Below are 19,093 nucleotides of genomic sequence, written 5' to 3'. Positions count from 1 at the left end.
ATACATATTAATGATTGGAAACAACGTAGAGCTTTTGGAGAGCATAAAAGGTTACTTGAATAAAAGTTTTTCTATGAAGGACCTAGGAGAAGCTGCTTACATTCTAGGCATTAAGATCTATAGGGATAGATCAAAACGCCTGATAGGACTTTCACAAAGCACATACCTTGATAAAGTTTTGAAGAGGTTCAAAATGGAACAGTCCAAGAAAGGGTTCCTGCCAGTGTTACAAGGTACGAGATTGAGTAAGACTCAGTGCCCAGCAACTGATGAAGATAGAGAGCATATGCGCTCCGTCCCCTATGCTTCAGCCATAGGTTCTATCATGTATGCGATGCTGTGCACTAGACCGGATGTTAGCCTGGCCATAAGTATGGCAGGTAGGTTCCAGAGTAATCCAGGAGTGGATCACTGGACAGCGGTCAAGAATATCCTGAAGTACCTGAAAAGGACTAAGGAGATGTTTCTCGTGTATGGAGGTGATGAAGAGCTCGCCGTAAAAGGTTACGTCGATGCAAGCTTTGACACAGATCCGGACGACTCTAAGTCGCAAACCGGATACGTATTTATTCTTAATGAGGGTGCAGTAAGCTGGTGCAGTTCCAAGCAAAGCGTCGTAGCAGATTCTACATGTGAAGCGGAGTACATGGCTGCCTCGGAGGCGGCTAAGGAGGGTGTCTGGATGAAGCAGTTCATGACGGATCTTGGAGTGGTGCCAAGTGCACTGGATCCAATAACCTTGTTCTGTGACAATACTGGTGCCATTGCCTTAGCAAAGGAACCAAGGTTTCACAAGAAGACCAGACACATCAAACGACGCTTCAACCTCATCGGCGACTACGTCGAGGAGGAGGACGTAAATATATGCAAAGTGCACACGGATCTGAATGTAGCAGACCCGCTGACTAAACTCTTCCACGGCCAAAACATGATCGACACCAGAACTGTATGGGTGTTAGATTTATTACAATGTAATTCACATGGTGATGTGAGGGCTAGATTATTGACTCTAGTGCAAGTGGGAGACTGTTGGAATTATGCCCTAGAGGCAATAATAAATGTATAGTTATTATTATAATTCCTGTATCAAGATAATAGTTTATTATCCATGCTATAATTGTATTGAATAAAGACTCATTTACATGTGTGGATACATAGACAAAACACCGTCCCTAGCATGCCTCTAGTTGGCTAGCCAGTTGATCAATGATAGTCAGTGTCTTCTGATTATGAACAAGGTGTTGTTGCTTGATAACTGGATCACGTCATTGGGAGAATCACGTGATGGACTAGACCCAAACTAATAGACGTAGCATGTTGATCGTGTCATTTTGTTGCTGCTGTTTTCTGCGTGTCAACTATTTATTCCTATGACCATGAGATCATATAACTTACTGACACCGGAGGAATGCTTTTTGTGTATCAAACGTCGCAACGTAACTGGGTGACTATAAAGATACTCTACAGCTATCTCCGAAGGTGTTAGTTGAGTTAGTATGGATCAAGACTGGGATTTGTCACTCCGTGTGACGGAGAGGTATCTCGGGGCCCACTCGGTAATGCAACATCACACACAAGCCTTGCAAGCAATGTAACTTAGTGTAAGTTGCGGGATCTTGTATTACGGAACGAGTAAAGAGACTTGCCGGTAAACGAGATTGAAATAGGTATGCGGATACTGACGATCGAATCTCGGGCAAGTAACATACCGAAGGACAAAGGGAATGACATACGGGATTATACGAATCCTTGGCACTGAGGTTCAAACGATAAGATCTTCGTAGAATATGTAGGATACAATATGGGCATCCAGGTCCCGCTATTGGATATTGACCGAGGAGTCTCTTGGGTCATGTCTACATAGTTCTCGAACCCACAGGGTCTGCACACTTAAGGTTCGACGTTGTTTTATGCGTATTTGAGTTATATGGTTGGTTACCGAATGTTGTTCGGAGTCCCGGATGAGATCACGGACGTCACGAGGGTTTCCGAAATGGTCCGGAAACGAAGATTGATATATAGGATGACCTCATTTGATTACAGGAAGGTTTTCGGAGTTACCGGGAATGTACCGAGAATGACGAATGGGTTCCGGGAGTTCACCGGGGGGGCAACCCACCCCGGGGAAGCCCATAGGCATTTGGGGAGCCACACCAGCCCTTAGTGGGCTGGTGGGACAGCCCACAAGTGCCCAATGCGCCAAGAGAAGAAAAATCAAGAGGAAAGAAAAAAAAAAGGAAGGAGGTGGGAAGGAAGGGGGGACTCCTCCCACCAAACCAAGTCCAACTCGGTTTGGGGGGGGAGTCCTCCCCCCTTTGGCTCGGCCGACTCCTTGGGGGTCCTTGGACCCCAAGGCAAGGCCCCCTCCCTCCTCCTATATATATGGAGCAATTAGGGCTGATTTGAGACGACTTTCTCACGGCTGCCCGACCACATACCTCCACGGTTTTTCCTCTAGATCGCGTTTCTGCGGAGCTCGGGCGGAGCTCTGCCGAGACAAGGTCATCACCAACCTCCGGAGCGCCGTCACGCTGCCGGAGAACTCTTCTACCTCTCCGTCTCTCTTGCTGGATCAAGAAGGCCGAGATCATCGTCGAGCTGTACGTGTGCTGAACGCGGAGGTGCCGTCCGTTCGGTACTAGATCGTGGGACTGATCGCGGGATTGTTCGCGGGGCGGATCGAGGGACGTGAGGACGTTCCACTACATCAACCGCGTTCTCTAACGCTTCTGCTGTACGGTCTACAAGGGTACGTAGATCACTCATCCCCTCTCGTAGATGGACATCACGATGATAGGTCTTCGTGCGCGTAGGAAATTTTTTGTTTCCCATGCGACGTTCCCCAACAGGTTGCCCCCCCGGTGAACTCCAGGAACCCATTCGTCATTCCCAGTACATTCCCGGTAACTCCGAAAAACCTTCCGGTAATCAAATGAGGTCATCCTATATATCAATCTTCGTTTCCGGACTATTCCGGGAACCCTCGTGACGTCCGTGATCTCATCCGGGACTCCGAACAACATTCGGTAACCAACCATATAACTCAAATACGCATAAAACAACGTCGAAACTTAAGTGTGCAGACCCTGCGGGTTCGAGAACTATGTAGACATGACCCGAGAGACTTCTCGGTCAATATCCAATAGCAGGACCTGGATGCCCATATTGGATCCTACATATTCTACGAAGATCTCATCGTTTGAACCTCAGTGCCAAGGATTCATATAATCCCGTATGTCATTCCCTTTGTCCTTCGGTATGTTACTTGCCCGAGATTCGATCGTCAGTATCCGTATACCTATTTCAATCTCGTTTACCGGCAAGTCTCTTTACTCGTTCCGTAATACAAGATCCCGCAACTTACACTAAGTTACATTGCTTGCAAGGCTTGTGTGTGATGTTGTATTACCGAGTGGGCCCCGAGATACCTCTCCGTCACACGGAGTGATAAATCCCAGTCTTGATCCATACTAACTCAACTAACACCTTCGGAGATACCTGTAGAGCATCTTTATAGTCATCCAGTTACATTGCGACGTTTGATACACACAAAGCATTCCTCCGGTGTCAGTGAGTTATATGATCTCATGGTCATAGGAATAAATACTTGACACGCAGAAAACAGTAGCAACAAAATGACACGATCAACATGCTACGTCTATTAGTTTGGGTCTAGTCCATCACGTGATTCTCCTAATGACGTGATCCAGTTATCAAGCAACAACACCTTGTTCATAATCAGAAGACACTGACTATCTTTGATCAACTGGCTAGCCAACTAGAGGCTTGCTAGGGACGGTGTTTTGTCTATGTATCCACACATGTAAATGAGTCTTCATTCAATACAATTATAGCATGGATAATAAACGATTATCTTGATACAGGAATTATAATAATAACTATATTTATTATTGCCTCTAGGGCATAATTCCAACAGCGTATCTCTTTGTGAGGACACGACGGATAAGCTAGTGTACATGGCCTGATAGACATCACCCGAGTTGCCTCGGGTTGGCCCCGCACAATGCTCTATTTAGGACCAGCACTATCGACACTGGCCCTCCACTACTAGGAAAAGGGCTATAGATAATATAGAGACTAATGACGCACCAGACAAGTGATGCGCCACTACTATATAGCAGTGGTGCACCATGTGCAGGTGCACCATTAGTGTGATGGACACTAATGGCGCACCACACACACGGTGCGCCACTACTAATAATTTTTTTTTCAAAAGTACTAATGGCGCACCGTGGCAGAGTGTGCCATTACTAGTTTAACTAGTAATGGCGCACCACTCACCCAGTGCGCCACTACTATAATTATTTTTTTTGCAAAACTACTAATGGCGCACCACCAGCTGGTGCGCCATTAGTAACCAGGGTTACTGATGGCGCATTTGTAGGTGGTGCGCCATTAGTAGTTTTGCAAAAAAAAAGTATCTCTCTGCTCCACCGCGACCGCGGAAAAGGAGACCAGACACCGCACCAACGCAAACCCTCACCACTCTCTCCTCCGTCTCCCTCGCCGCCGGCGCCGCCGCCATGCTCCGGCTACGAAGCTCCATCCTCGCCCATCTCCTCTCTTCTTCTCCGGCCGCCTCTCCCGCATCCCCTCTCCACCGCCTCATATCCGCCGCCGTGCCCGCCATTCCCCCGAACCCTAGTGGCTTCGCCGTGGAGGAGTACCTTGTCTCCACCTGCGGCCTCACACAAGCGCAGGCCGTCAAGGCCTCCACCAAGCTCTCCCACCTCAAGTCCCCCGCCAACCCGACGCCGTCCTCGCCTTCCTCGCCGGCCTCGGCCTCTCCGGCGCCGACGTCGCCGCCCTCGTCGCCAAGGACCCGCGATTCCTCTGCGCCAACGTGGAGAGAGTCCTGGCCCCCAACGTCGCCGTGCTCACCGGCGCCGGGTTATCGCATTCCGAGATCGCGCGCGTCCTCTCTCTCGGCCGCCCCCAATTTCGTCACAGAGCCATGGCAAGTTACCACATTTACGTGCATTGTAGTTCTGCAGCACACTCATGTACTCCCTCCGTTCCTAAATATAAGTCTTTAAAGAGATTTCATTAGGAGACTACATATGGATGTATATAGACATACTTTAGAGTGTAGATTTACTCATTTTGCTCCGTATGTAGACTACTAATAAAATATCTTAAAAGACTTATATTTAGGAACGGAGGGAGTATGAGGCAACACAGTGGTGAGGAAGAAACTTACAGTCTCATCTGTGGGAAAAGTGATAGATCATATGAATTTGTGTGCTTCTCAGGGTGTCATATCGGATATGCTGGTGTTGCTTGGTTGTCTTCACATGGAACATGATGATACGGAGAATTGGTGATAGCTGATGCATTATGGTCTCTGCCAGTTAGAGTATTCGTTTTAATGTATGCCTTGTGAAGCTATGGGGTGAGCAAGGGTCAAGGAGTTTTGTGTGCAGTATGTTAACCTCATGATGACTTGCCGGTTTGATAAGGTTTTGTGCTATTTAACTTATTGCTGCTGATTCTGGTGTTCTGATTGTGTTAGTGATTTTCCTTGATGAAGATCAGATAGTGGCCTACGTGAGTTATATGAAACCTATTCGAGATTTATCAAACTGCATGGGAAATAGAAAGGTCCTCCTTTTGATGTGTTTGGGTGTTCTGCCTGTGTATCTACCTTGCAACTGCTATGTGTTCGCAGAGCTTATGCCCTGTTTTACTCTCATTTTTTTTAAACGTTTTCTTTGTGGAGCTTTTGGTTGGGGTTGCCTTGGGGAGTATTTTGGGCGTTATTTCACGTCTTAAATAGACTAAGGCCATCTCCATGTTAAGATACTTCTATGTTCTCACACTGTAATTGTTGAGCTGCGTGGAGCTCACCTCTACTAATTAATTTTCACTACATGGTGAGCTTCAAATCCTTGTGTAGTTTTATGTTTGGTGTTTCTCTCTGTTTTTAACTTATCAATTATTTAGATCTAATAGCATAGGCCTTGCTTAGGAAGATCATAGTCATTAAGGAGGAGCTATTCAATCATTTAATTGTTTATTGTTCGAACTAAAAGGTTGATTTTTAATCTTTCCTCTTCAGCTGTTTGAAAAACAGAGCCACCTTAGCGACGGTAGAATCGTCCTTTTGGAAATAAGAGATGGTAAGTTACCACATTGCCTGATTGGCTCTTTTTTTGTAACAACAACGAAAAGTATGTTCATATAAACAGCTCGTCAGGGGATTGGTAGTTACTCACTCCCTCCTCTTCAGTTTGTTCCTAAAATAGATAACCAATCTGAACTTGAGGGGCCACATAGAAATGCTGGGCCATGGCTATGCTCCATTTGCTCTCAGAAAAATGATACGAGTTGTATATCATGTGAGGTATGTGGCGTTCTTTGGGATTTGTCTCTGTATTTCAGTAACGCCAATGAAGCTGAAGGTGGAGGTACATAACACAGTTCTCATTTGCTTTTGTTCCTGTGGTACAGTAGAATTGTTGTTGTTTAGCCTGTTAATTTTGTTGAGTTCCTCTCCTGAAATATAGCTAAACGCAGAAAAAAGTACTCAGGTGTATCTGTACTGGCAAGATCTCTTTTCACACCATCTGGTCCAAAATCAAAAGTTGTTGTCTTCTCTGATGGACTTCAAGGCAACGGAAATGCAACCGGACACATGCAAGCTTCCTTGGGTACTCTGCACAAGACATACATGGCACATAATCAGCGCCGTAACATAGGTACATTACACTTCTACACGAAGCAAGTATTTACATTGCACAGCTTATTATCCGTCTTCTTGTAGCTTTATGTTCTGTTTATTATGTATGGAAATCAATGTGTATTCAGAACCAGACATGTCATTTAGCTAGTTTATTAAATCCTCAATGTAGGCAGTATTAGCATATACAATGATGGTGACTTTTGCTTATCATTAATTCATTATAAGATATGGTGAAGTGAACTAACTGTCATGTGCTGTGGATTATAGCTAGCAGCTCAAGCCAGACCTTCTTACCTCTTCTACACGAGTTGTAGCAAGAAACAGGGTGGTGGTTTATGGTTCTTTTGATAAATTTGCAGGAACTTCTTCAGAGGGTACACAGTAACTTAGCAGATTGAACATATGAGCTTTATGTCTAATACACAGCTTATGAAATATGCTTACTCTAGGCCTTAAGAATAATTTCAATATCAATGTGAATGTTTAATTCTGTTGCTTGGAATTTGGGTAAACATTCATATAATGGACTAGCTGTTCTCTCATAAGAGGTCCATATCTTATAGTTTTATAATGTGTGTTAGGATATGGAGTACTTAATTATTATCATGTTTGCTTGTTATCGTTCTGTCTCATGGATAAATTATGGAGACACCTGGAACATGACTGCATTATTTTGATGTTGACAGTGCCTTTCAAGTTTGATATAGCATCTCTTGATGACGTGGTCTCCGCGGGCTTAAAATCGTCCAGACATTTGGAAAAAGGTAGTCTTCGTAGCATTTCTCTTATTCTCTCGACTACTTAAAAGATGCATCTAAACATTTACTTCAAGAGAACTTCATGTTGTATTACCTTTTTGTTTGCAAGCTCATGTGGAACTTTTGTAGTTGATAATGATTTGACTAATCTTACATCTTTAAGCATAACCAGTGAGTCTGGTTATCATGTAGAGAGCAACTATTTACCACTGTCACCAAAGAACCTTATGAAATCTATTCATTTTACATCTTACATCTTTTGTTCTATTCATTTCACCATAGATTTGGTAGCACTTTTAGGTTGATGCCATTGAACAAGATATTAAGTTTGTCATATACTGTAAGCTAAAAAAGTGAACTCTCTTTTGTACTATTGTTCTCATGGTCCACGGATGCCATGTAATCTTCATGATTTAGAGTGTTAAATTTGACATGTTGATGATTTCATCTTGTAGGTTGCCACGCGGATGCTCTTTGGACTACGATATGGACATGAAGGCATTTGTTTTAGTGCCAAATATTACTTACTAATGCCCGCAAAGTATCGTTGTGTATTATATTTGCTATGGAGCTATGTATGTATGGATGCTATGGAACTATATGTATATATGGATGCTATGGAATTTTGGATGTATGGATGCTATGGAATTTTGATATATGGATCATGAAATTTGTTGTGCAACTTTGCATATATGTTATGTGTTGTGGATCAGTAAAACTATTGGGCACATATTATGTATTTTATATTTGATATATATGTTATGTGATGTTGAATTTGTGGTTTTGAACAAAACATATATATGCCAGAATCTTTGATGTCATGGGGCTCTCAACAAAGATTTCATACTAGTGGCGCACCACTCAGCACTTTAGTGGCGCACTGCAAAAAGCACACTAGTGGCGCATCGTCAACTAGTGCGCCATTAGTAAGCCAGAGCACATGGGTAAATATGCCCCCCTGGGAGGCATATTAATGAAGCACCATGTGCTATACTAATGGCTCACTGCCTGGTGCGCCATTAGTATACCAGATACTAATGACGCACCTGTGGTGCGCCATTAGTAAAAAATTCTAATGGCGCGATGCTAGTGGCGCACCTGTAGTGCGCCATTAGTAGCCAAAACAGGTGCGCCACTAGCAGGCATTTTCCTAGTAGTGCTCCCTGTATTATGTTGAATTACTCTGTGGGTTCATGACGCCCTATGTTTCAGTATTAACAGAATTATTATGTTGGACAAATATAGTACCAATATTGGGCCTTGCTAGACAAGCTTTATCCCAAAACGAAAGTCAAGGGGGTCCCTATAACAACCCCAAGCATGTTAGGAGTGCTTATTTATGGAACATAACACCGTTAGCCGAAACTAAGGCGGCAAAGGTGGAACAAAACACCAGGCTAGAAGGCCAAGCCTTCCACCTTTTACCAAGCATATAGGTGCATTAAATTAAATAACAATTATAGGGTGATATAATAAGGAACCCATGATAGCACATGGAAAGCGATTGCACCTGCAACTAGCGACGCTAACAAAGGCTGAGCAAGCAATAACATAGCCAATCAGTGGTTTGCTAGGTTGTGAACAGGTTGAAGGTTTTCATGGCAATGTTGAGAGGCTGACATTTAACAGGTGGTAGGCAGCGAGACATAGCGAAAGAAATGAGACAACTAGCATAGCAAGGATAGTAATGGTATATAGGGAAATGATCATCTTTCCCGTGATCCCGCTTGGAAGAAGAACGAGTCAGTGAAGCAGACGAACCGACATAGTCGTACGGATCCTCACATTCCGACATGCTTGCGGAACTCTATCAAGACGAAGCAAACCGGAAACAAGAATCAACACATGAACACCACACATACACGAGATGATGCACAACACATATGATGCATGATCAGTTTAAATTATGCAAGGCATGGCATGGCAATTCACGACAATCAAACACTAGACATTAAGTGAAGCTCAATATGCAACGAGTTGCATATTGACGAAACTCCACATTTACTTATTTAGTTAACTCATGTTTATTTACACGATAACATTAAATGTTGTTAAACATAGCAAGGGGTGAAGCATAAATAAACTACCTATCTAGGCATTTTAAATGAGGCCGGAAACGACATATAGCATTTTCGAGACGGCCCCAAGCATTAACTTTGAAATCTGTCCAGATTTTCCTAACCACATTTTATGTTTGTTAAATGAAAAAACAAAATGTTTCACGTGATTCTACTCATCGTTCTAGTCCATTTACATATATGGCTCATCTCCAACGGAGCTACGATTAATTAACTACGGACTAAACCGTTTTTAACCCATTGTCACGCTAACCAATGCAAATGGCACGAAAACAGTTTTAAATATGCATGAGATTTGGGAAATATTACTCTGCGCAAAATTCTACACGTTTTACATATATAAACGCACGGTTTAAAAGATATAAGGGTTTTAAAATCAATGCACTTTTCTGAAAACCCTGGTAAATAGATAAATTCGTAGGACCTAAATAAAAACAACTACGGGCCTAATCTGGCACTATGGGCTGAGTTGAGCGGTGCAACTTAGTTAAACGCCGCTCAGGGCGAGGGATAGGCGAGCTGTTTACCTCGGGCCAACTGGGCCAGATCTGGTGGAGAAGCGGAGCAGAGGCAAAGTTGGAGGTTGGGCCTTGGGCCGATCTAGGCTGGCTCGCGAGGCCCGAGTGGAGGCTGGTCCACGCTCGTTAGATCGGACATTGGTGATGTGCTGCTCCCGCCGCTCGAGCGCGAGCGCCGTTAGAGCTGTGGCGCGGCCACGCGAGGCGGGGAGGCCGAAACAGTGGATGGCCGGCGGGACGGGCGGTTGGATCTGGTCGTAGCTGCTCCATCTCCGACGACCTATGGCGAGGTGGAGACCATGGCACCTTCCTGCGCACAGAGATGAGATGAGGAGAAGTTACGGGAGAGAGAGATGGGAGAGAAGGAGAGAGAAGAGGGATGGCAGTGCTCGGCCAGGTTCCGGGGAGGGCATTCCGGCGAGGGCGTTTCGGCGATCGCCGGTGACCAGCGGGGCGGCAGGGTCGACCAGCAGCGAGGAGAAGCCCTCGGTGTGGCTGGGCCCAGATGGGCTTCCCAGGGGCCGATCTGGGTTCTTGCGGGCCTGTGGCTGGAGGTGGGAGAGGCTGGCGGCCAGGGTTAGGAGGGCGTGGAAATCGAGGGCGGTGGCTGGGGTAGGTCCTAAAATGACAAGGGGGTTGGTTATATAGGGAAAGGGGGCTAGAGTTTGCAGATTTCATCCGAATTCGGACTGCAGGATCGCGATCGGACGACTCCGGCGATGGTTAGAAGCTAGGTTTGGCCTTAGTGGCTGTGTAGAGTAGGCTAGGTGGGGAAGAGAGGGAGGTTTGTGACCCGACAACGAGAGTTTTAAACACGGCAAAACGTCCGACGATAAACCGATGACTCTGACGCTACGGTCGACCGTTCGGGTATCAAACGAACTCCGATTGTGTTGAAATTTGACACGCGGCCTACCTACACTAAAACAAGGCCGCACATCAAGTTTCAACCCAATCCGAGAATATTTTATACACACTTTTAAAAACAAGATTTTAACGATGTCGCGGGCGCGTGCGTGTGTGGTTGGTCTCAAAACGGTCAACGACAAAAACGAAGAGAACCGGCAACTAATAACGGATGCAAGTTTTGAAAACTTGCGGCAACGAAGTGCCGATGCAATGCAGATGATGCACATGATGCGATGATAAGTGCGATAAACAAACTTCTCACACGACGGCAACGGAATAAGAGGGGAATTTTCTGGAACGTCGGTCTCGGGGTGTCACAAACAGGTATGAGAAAAATCAGGGGTATGGAGGATGACTACGACGAAGAAATATTGGAGGAGGAACCACAACCGGTTGTGAGGGAGAAAATTCCTACTAGGAGGGGATGATGCAAGAGTACGCGAGGAAGGAAGAACCGATGATGTTGGATTTGTCGTCGTTTGCTTATGAAGTTGAACTGGTCGTCAGTTTCGTATGATGTTGAATTTGTAGCCATCTTGAGCTTGTTGTCGATGTTGAACTCGTACTAATGTTGAACTCATCGTTTTTGTTGAAATTGAAGTAATGTTGAACTCATCGTTTTTGTTGAAATTGAAGTAATGTTGAACTCATCGTAATGTTCATCCTTATTTATTATGTAGAATCCATTTATTCAAGTTTTATTGAAAATATTGATTCATACATGAATACATATTATACTTGTAGTGTCTATAAATTAAAAGAGTGCAATGCCTAATGCTCACGTGTTACACCAAACAATGTAGCCCCTAGCCCTCTTGCACCGTGCGGTGTAGTGTCTCAATGTTAGACGATGTACAAGCACTTAGCTGTTTCTGCGACACCAAACTGTTCAACTTGCTATTTGGATTCTCTGGATAGTCCTTGTGTTTGCTAATTTAAAGTATGACGCTGCATAAATACTTAGTAAATTTTAAGAAGGATCGTCGCGCGACGATATAAGTTAATGTGTAGCGTCTAAAACAAAGATGTTGCACATGATAGTGTATCGGATGTGTAATAGATGCTGCACAATCAAGGATAAGGTTCAGTCTGGTCCCGGAATGCTACATTGATCAGGAATGTAGCGTCAGTATAGTACCGACATGTGAGGCGCTATACAAAAGGATTAGATAGATGCATGAAATTGTTTGACCAACGGTTTAATTCGTGAAATACTTGCACCTCAAGGTCAATTTTTGTCCATTTTGCGGATCAGACCCCGGATCCCCGACCTCTTTCAGTTCAAGCCGAACAAACGCGACAGGGAGAGAGAGAGAGGAGAGCGGAGAGGGGAAGGCGATGGGGGCGGCGAAGAGAAGCGGGGGTCAGAAGGGGCTCCTCTGGAGGCTGCCGGAGGTAACCTCAAGGGAGCTCGGCAAGATCGGCCCCGCCTTCGGGCTCGGCATCGGCTGCGGCGCCGGCGCCGGAGTCGGCTTCTTCGGCGGTAAATCCCTCCTCCCCCTTCCTCTTCCTGTACAGTTCAACCTTCGTCGTGTGCTTCTTTCTTGCCTGCTACTTGTTTCCGCGTTATCCCGCGCTCTTGACGCCGTTGACGGGCTGATTGATTCCGCGGATTGTGCTAACTTGAGCGTCAGATGCTTCCGTGCCCGCTTTGTGTCTCGTTGGTTGATTGGATGGTTATTGCCACGTTCAGATGCTCCTGTCCTGCACGGTTCAAAAATTTGTTAACTGCCAGTAGCTCTCTTGTTCAGATTATGATTTGTTTTAAAGTTAGTCCGGATGGGACTTAATGGAGCAGGGCTAGGGTTTGCTCTCGGAGGTTTTCACAGATTAGGATAATGTTGTTTAATTGCATCGGCGGTAATTTTAGATACCTATGTCTTGGCAAGTGGTGTAACAACATTAGCCTTGGATGTACGGCAATTTGGCTTCCAACGATTTATCCTAATTACTGTGCCCAGAGTAGACCAATTGTCTGCATCCTTAAACTTTCTGACAAATACAGTGTAGAAGGAATAGCATGCTGGCCACTTGAGCTCTAATAATTTAAGATGTGTCATCCAAGACATTCACGTCATCACAAGAGATACCAATGCATATATAGCTAAAATATCATTAAGGCAGGATCGATGGTATGGAAATTATTGTAGTTTCATTTTCTGTAAACGTTAAAGACATCTATTATAAGTGCTGTTCAAAGTGTATCATTTAACACTTGGGGCCCATTTTAAAATTTGGAGCAATCGAAACTTTCAACTTTTCATACTTTGTTACTTTACATTGTCGTAAATGTAGTGTGTAAAGAAGTAAACATGGCGATGCAAGCAACAATATTTATTCATCCAAGTAGTTACCTATTACTGAATAACACTTCAATAATTTTAGTGTGCCCCCATACAAATTGAAACAATTTTTCTTCTCTCCATATTATAGTTGCAACTATAATGTGCTGCAATCTTGTCTCCCAAGTCCTCCCTCCTAGATATGCCAAGCTCAATTGGGTATATTTCTTGTACAGAACTTATAAACTCTGAATGTTATTTACTTGTTAAAAGTGTGATCATTGAATGTTATATCGCATGGTGAGTCTATTCATTTGCTCGCTTGCAGTTTGCTATCAGAAATATAAGGTAGAAGAATGCTTGCATATTTATTCCTTGCATTGAAATAAGCTTAAGATGGCATGCCGCCAAGTTTTGTAATGTCATGAAAATGTTGATTTTTTTTTTCCAATGCTAATCCATCTTTTATATACAGTTCATTCATTCATTGGAATTTCCTCCCTCCCCTACCATTTGTCTATTTTTGTTAATGAACTCTGTATAATTTTATCTTTTTCATGAATAATGTAGGTGCAGGATTAGGTTATGGATTTCCTGGACTCACTTTAGGCTTTGGAGTTGGAGCTGGCTGTGGTATAGGATTTGGTTTTGGTTATGGCTTGGGCAAAGGAATTGCTTATGATGATAAGAAAAGTCATTCAAACATTGGTAAAATGTTTCAGGAAACTCCAAATCTGCCTAAGTAAGTACTGTATGGCCATGAAATACTTAAGAGGGATTTGTGCAACAGACATACCTATACGTGTTATGCCTTGTTGCCTAACCTTGTAATATCTATTATCTTTGAAGTTTTACTCTAGTTACAGTTGGTCATGTAAGTGAATTTGGCAGCAGAGCAATCTGAAGGGTAAAGTGGAAATATTATCAACTGGCTTGAAACGAACAATCCAAGTAGTTGGTAAAAGAACAAGAGAAAATTGACTTATGAATCTTTTTTTATTGATATTGTTTGGACTTAAATTACATAACTTACCAAATGAGATTGGAGAAAGAACCTTAAACAAGCTTGCTTATGATTTGAAATGAAAAGATCTCTTCAAGCAGTCCCACACATAATAGTTATTCGAAGTGGACATGATTGGCAATTTGACTGGAATAACCTAGAACAAGAACTTTATTCAGAATTGCAGTGTGAAAGGCAAAAGGAAGAAAATGAACTGAGCAGTCAATTCCATGGCAGAGCCAAATCTATTTTAACTTGAGCTCCCTCCTTTCCCGCATTTGGCAGTACACAATATGACCTTATAAGTTATATTATTGTTCTGTAACATACTAGCACCTAGGAGTATTCAGGTACGACCCATCCAAAACCGGCTGTGAAGCCATAGTTCACTTTGCTTCTTTCCATGTGATGTCAACAGTGGTGCCATTTCAAAAATTTATATATGATGGCTCCACTGATGACAGATTGAACTGAAACATTTTTTGACACCCCTATTAGCACTACCTGTTTCGTCTAAACTACAGTAATAAACTATACACATATTATAGCATGCAACACTTGATGACTTAAACACCTAATTTTTTTTCTTCGAGAAAACGCAAAAAGCCTTTGCGTTTCATTGTATTGAAAATAAGGGGGGCTTACATCCTCCTAAGAGGCTAGTACAGCAGCATTACATGAGGACCAGTGAACATCCCAGGATGTGGGCAAGATTACCCTGAGCCCTTTGGCCCCGACTCTTGCCCAACATCTGGTCTCATCCTTGATCCTGTCCAGGAGCTCATCGAGCGATGGTGTTACATGATAAAAAATAAAATGAAGTGGAAATATCTAGGGCTAAGTGCAAATCATGGAAAATCACACCAATTTTTTTGGTTCCTCACTGAACATCGTGAAATAACATTTCTATGTGAAATATGCTAATTTAATGACTATCTCCTGTCTTGTTGAAAAATAACCCTGAAAGGCCTAACATGGTGTAAATTGTCTGGACGAATCCTAATCACACAACCTAATCCTTGAACCCATGAGCTTTTAGAGGACTAGTGTACACGCTTCACAGCCTTATTAGTTATTCCTATTTCTTTCTAAAAAAACATTCCTGTCAAGATGGTAACAGGTGCAACAGTGGGATATTTGAAGTGACATCCAAGTATCCCGTGTATGCATAATGTAACCATGCCCATAAAACAAACAAGAATAGCATCTCATTCCTGACTCGTGACAAAAACTGTAATGTCATATTCTGCTATTACTCTATTTCTGACAGCTTCGGTGTTTCACGTAAATAGACCTGATAGAATGTTACAGAAAATAGATTTGTTGGTATTAATTTGAGAATCTGATCTGTACTTTAACACCAATTGTTTTGAGATTTTGATTTTTGTACAGCAAAAACTGCACTGTTTTTCTCGTATTAGACATAACTTAAGCAGTTTTGTTTTGTCATAGTTAAAAATCAAGTTGAGGCCCCGACACTACTCCCTCATCTCTCAGTTAATGCGTATGTGTTTTACTGCAGTAATATGCTAAAAAGTTTCCTGCAGATTGTAGCATAAATAGAACATAATTTGATTTGATGTTTACTTTGAAATCTTGAAGATTATGTGCAAGTTCTCTGTTTGTGGTGAGAAGGAAACTATAAGTATTATCTCACCCTCAACTTAGTCTTTGTTTCTCATGGTTGAGATTCGTCAAAGTTGCTACCTTATGGCATTTGCCATACCCAGAAGATAACTTCAAGTTGCATGCAAAAGAATGTGTATTGTTCCGATATGTTGCTCATCCTTTCCTCCTCTTCTCTATTCCAGGGACACCATTGCTGGTTTGTTTGACGAGTTGGTCGTAAACACCAAAAAGCTTGCCACCGCAACTTCAAAACAAATTGAAAAATGGCACTGAGCTGCACCACCATATATGGCTGCTGCTATTTGCTATCTTAGATGGTGATTAGTTGGATAGAGACTGCCGTGTCACATTGTAATATCCCATTTTCAACATTTGTAAGTAGGCTTGTATTCAAGTAGTGTTCTGAGGTAATAGTAGAGCTTGTTTTGAAATTCTGGAAATGTCGAACATTGTGGTAGTTAAGAAAGAAAGTTTGAACCGATGGATGCTTTTTATGATTGTTGTACATGTCGGAATATGTTCTGTTACCGGTGTTGCTCATCTCATCATCATATGTTAAAACTTGAGCCTGATTTGGTGCTGTCAAATTGTGATGGAACTCTGGGGGTGTGTGTGGGCTGAAACTCTTTTCTTGGTTCTCTCCATCTCTCATTGGATATCTGTCCCCATCCGTTATGTTTGGACCAATTGGTATCCCATGGCTCCTGATAAACGAGATAACAAGCGGCCCTAATGGCGCCACATCAGCACCCTCATCTGCCAAGTCAGCACAGCCCGCCCAATCAGGCCCAGGCAACAGATAGCCCTCCTGAACACTGAGCCAATCACAGCCTCCTCGGCCTATCCTTCACGGGCCCACAACATCCTCCAATCCTCATTTCCAACCATTTAAACTAGACCACATTTCCCTCCACAATCACCCATCACATCCTCCCTTCCTGCTGAGCTGAGCACGCCCCTCTGCTGCACGCCCCTTCTCCCTCCCAACCTTGGGCTTGAGGCAATGGCGGCGCTCGCTCCGACCAAGATGCTCGGCACCCGGCTCGACTTCGCCGGCTCCTCCAGGTATGCCACAGCGGCGCCGACTGCCGGCGCGCAGAAGATCGTCTCCCTCTTCGACCGCTTCAACAAGAAGCCTGCCCCGAAGCCGAAGCCCGCGCCCGTGGCCACCTCGAGCGCCGGCATCGACGACGAACTCGCCAAGTGGTACGGTGAGTACGAAGAAATCTGACGGAGATTGCGCTCTTTCCAGGTAACTTGTTCAGTTCTGAATATTCGTACATATGTATCTAAATATGTCTTCTATTTGTTTCAGGCCCTGACAGGAGGATCTACTTGCCCAACGGCCTCCTTGACCGGTCGGAGGTGCCGGAGTACCTCAACGGCGAGGTTCCCGGAGAGTAAGTCATAGGCCTCACTCCATTTACTCTACACACCATACATTAGTCATGCTTTGCCACAGCTCTGCGAGAGCAATCTTCATAGCACAAGACTGTTTCCTTTAGCAGCATAGTACTCCACAAGCTCTCACATGGCTGAAATGCTCATGTAAGTAAACATAAGTGATATGCATCTGAACCAATTGCTTGCTTTCCCTTTGGACTTGCAGCTACGGCTACGATCCTTTTGGTCTGGGCAAGAAGCCAGAGGACTTCGCCAAGTAAGTACAGCAGTAATCTGCATTTTGCAAGTGTGGACTAATCTGTGAAGTATTCTATCGAATTTCAGAACATATTCTCTCGACTAAGCAATCCTGCCCTACACCTCGATTCTGCAGGTACCAGGCCTTTGAGCTCATCCATGCCAGGTGGGCCATGCTCGGCGCCGCCGGATTCATCATCCCCGAGGCGCTCAACAAGTTTGGCGCGAACTGCGGCCCCGAGGCCGTTTGGTTCAAGGTAATTGCTGAATGCCGATCGTCAGTTTTCAGAGCTTCAGGTTCAGAACTTTGGAAGTTTGAATAACTCACCGTGTCATAAACAACATCCTGCAGACCGGCGCCCTGCTCCTTGACGGCAACACCCTCAACTACTTCGGCAACAGCATCCCTATCAACCTGATCCTCGCCGTCGTCGCCGAGGTCGTCCTCGTCGGAGGCGCCGAGTACTACAGGATCACCAACGGACTGGTCAGTACCCTGAAGTAGATGTGCGTTACGGCAGCCAGGCGTACGTCCTTGTACTGACCAACGGTTTCGTCAACTTCTCCGGCAGGAATTCGATGACAAGCTCCACCCAGGCGGCCCGTTCGACCCGCTCGGCCTCGCCACCGACCCCGACCAGGCGGCGCTGCTCAAGGTGAAGGAGATCAAGAACGGACGGCTGGCCATGTTCTCCATGCTGGGCTTCTTCATCCAGGCCTACGTCACCGGCGAGGGGCCCTTCGAGAACCTGTGCGCCCACCTCAGCGACCCCTTCGGCAACAACCTGCTCACCGTCATCTCCGGCGCCGCCGAGAGGGTGCCCAGCCTGTGAGCTGGCCGTTGATTGCCCGTCCGCCGCCGTCGGCTGTTGATGCTCAGCTGCATGCGTGCGTGCGATGCAGCATGATGTGCTGTGTGAATTTTACCGGGGAAAAGTATGAGAGTACGAATGTGCCGTACGTGTAAATTATCAAGGGCAGAAGAAACATGACCGTTCTGATTTCTGATGGGAGTTTCGGACCACTGCTACTTGAGTAATTTCTCAAATGTTTTCATCATCGTTCTGATTTCTGATGGGAGTTTCGGACCACTGCTACTTGAGTAATTTCTCAAATGTTTTCATCATCGTTAAGAACCAGATTGACTCTTTTTGAAACTTGATTGGTTAAGTCCTTGCATATAGATAGTGAACTTGTTATTGATTACATTATATGCATAGATAGATTACGAATATAATATTGCCGAGTTTGAAGTGCTCAAATTATGCCTAGATCTTACAGATTCTAGGCTACAGTCTTCACATATAGCAAAATTTCCATCTCAATAGCAATTTAAAAAACTTTTGAATATCGCGAGAATATAAAGACAACATGTATGCATCCTATAGACCAAAGTTGCAAATGCAAGTTGAGTCCAATAGTTGATGAACCAAAAAAAACTCAAAAATACTTCTATGAATAGTATTTTCTAAAATACCATAAAAATTGTTACTATTGACAAACAAAAAATACTCGCATGATCTCAATAGTAACAAATTTGTTTTTAGATGCACGTATTTTTGTTTCTCCATT

General features: G+C 44.1%; 3 protein-coding genes across 6 annotated transcripts; all 3 read left to right on the top strand.

Annotated features, from left to right (window-relative positions):
* The first annotated feature begins 4,441 nt into the window (after positions 1–4,441).
* Positions 4,442–6,428, top strand: LOC123447839 (classical arabinogalactan protein 5-like). Of its 4 annotated transcripts, none has more exons than XR_006631548.1 (4): positions 4,442–4,978; positions 5,274–5,413; positions 6,080–6,140; positions 6,251–6,428. XR_006631548.1 is itself a non-coding variant. In XM_045124532.1 (2 exons), the coding sequence occupies exons 1-2, from the start codon at positions 4,545–4,547 to the stop codon at positions 5,350–5,352; spliced, it is 513 nt and encodes a 170-aa protein (XP_044980467.1). In that variant the 5' UTR covers positions 4,442–4,544; the 3' UTR covers positions 5,353–6,428. The 4 variants fall into 4 exon arrangements, 1 of the variants encoding a protein (XP_044980467.1); XR_006631547.1 differs by having other exon boundaries at positions 5,274–5,480; XR_006631546.1 differs by having other exon boundaries at positions 5,274–6,140.
* A 5,660-nt stretch (positions 6,429–12,088) lies between these two features.
* On the top strand, positions 12,089–16,361 carry LOC123447838 (protein TRIGALACTOSYLDIACYLGLYCEROL 5, chloroplastic). Its single transcript, XM_045124531.1, has 3 exons — positions 12,089–12,449; positions 13,819–13,990; positions 16,063–16,361. Exons 1-3 carry the CDS (start codon positions 12,305–12,307, stop codon positions 16,151–16,153), a joined length of 408 nt encoding a protein of 135 aa, XP_044980466.1. The 5' UTR covers positions 12,089–12,304; the 3' UTR covers positions 16,154–16,361.
* Positions 16,362–16,788: 427 nt separating this feature from the next.
* LOC123447837 (chlorophyll a-b binding protein CP26, chloroplastic) lies at positions 16,789–18,529 on the top strand. The gene is made up of 6 exons (XM_045124530.1): positions 16,789–17,091; positions 17,196–17,280; positions 17,490–17,540; positions 17,658–17,778; positions 17,874–18,008; positions 18,094–18,529. The coding sequence occupies exons 1-6, from the start codon at positions 16,884–16,886 to the stop codon at positions 18,352–18,354; spliced, it is 861 nt and encodes a 286-aa protein (XP_044980465.1). The 5' UTR covers positions 16,789–16,883; the 3' UTR covers positions 18,355–18,529.
* Positions 18,530–19,093: the final 564 nt, after the last annotated feature.

This window comes from Hordeum vulgare, chromosome 4H (assembly GCF_904849725.1).
Source record: "Hordeum vulgare subsp. vulgare chromosome 4H, MorexV3_pseudomolecules_assembly, whole genome shotgun sequence".
NCBI lineage: Eukaryota > Viridiplantae > Streptophyta > Magnoliopsida > Poales > Poaceae > Hordeum > Hordeum vulgare.
The sequence above is the reverse complement of the archived record's forward strand: the minus strand, read 5'-3'. Positions and strand labels throughout refer to the sequence as shown.

Coding starts and splice junctions, on each gene's coding strand:
- LOC123447839 (XM_045124532.1), top strand. CDS start 4,545: ATGCTCCGGCTACGAAGCTCCATCCTCGCCCATCTCCTCTCTTCTTCT. Junction 4,979..5,273: donor AATTTCGTCACAGAGCCATG/GCAAGTTACCAC, acceptor TGTGCTTCTCAG/GGTGTCATATCGGATATGCT.
- LOC123447837 (XM_045124530.1), top strand. CDS start 16,884: ATGGCGGCGCTCGCTCCGACCAAGATGCTCGGCACCCGGCTCGACTTC. Junction 17,092..17,195: donor CGAACTCGCCAAGTGGTACG/GTGAGTACGAAG, acceptor TATTTGTTTCAG/GCCCTGACAGGAGGATCTAC. Junction 17,541..17,657: donor AAGCCAGAGGACTTCGCCAA/GTAAGTACAGCA, acceptor TCGATTCTGCAG/GTACCAGGCCTTTGAGCTCA.
- LOC123447838 (XM_045124531.1), top strand. CDS start 12,305: ATGGGGGCGGCGAAGAGAAGCGGGGGTCAGAAGGGGCTCCTCTGGAGG. Junction 12,450..13,818: donor CGGAGTCGGCTTCTTCGGCG/GTAAATCCCTCC, acceptor TGAATAATGTAG/GTGCAGGATTAGGTTATGGA. Junction 13,991..16,062: donor GAAACTCCAAATCTGCCTAA/GTAAGTACTGTA, acceptor TCTCTATTCCAG/GGACACCATTGCTGGTTTGT.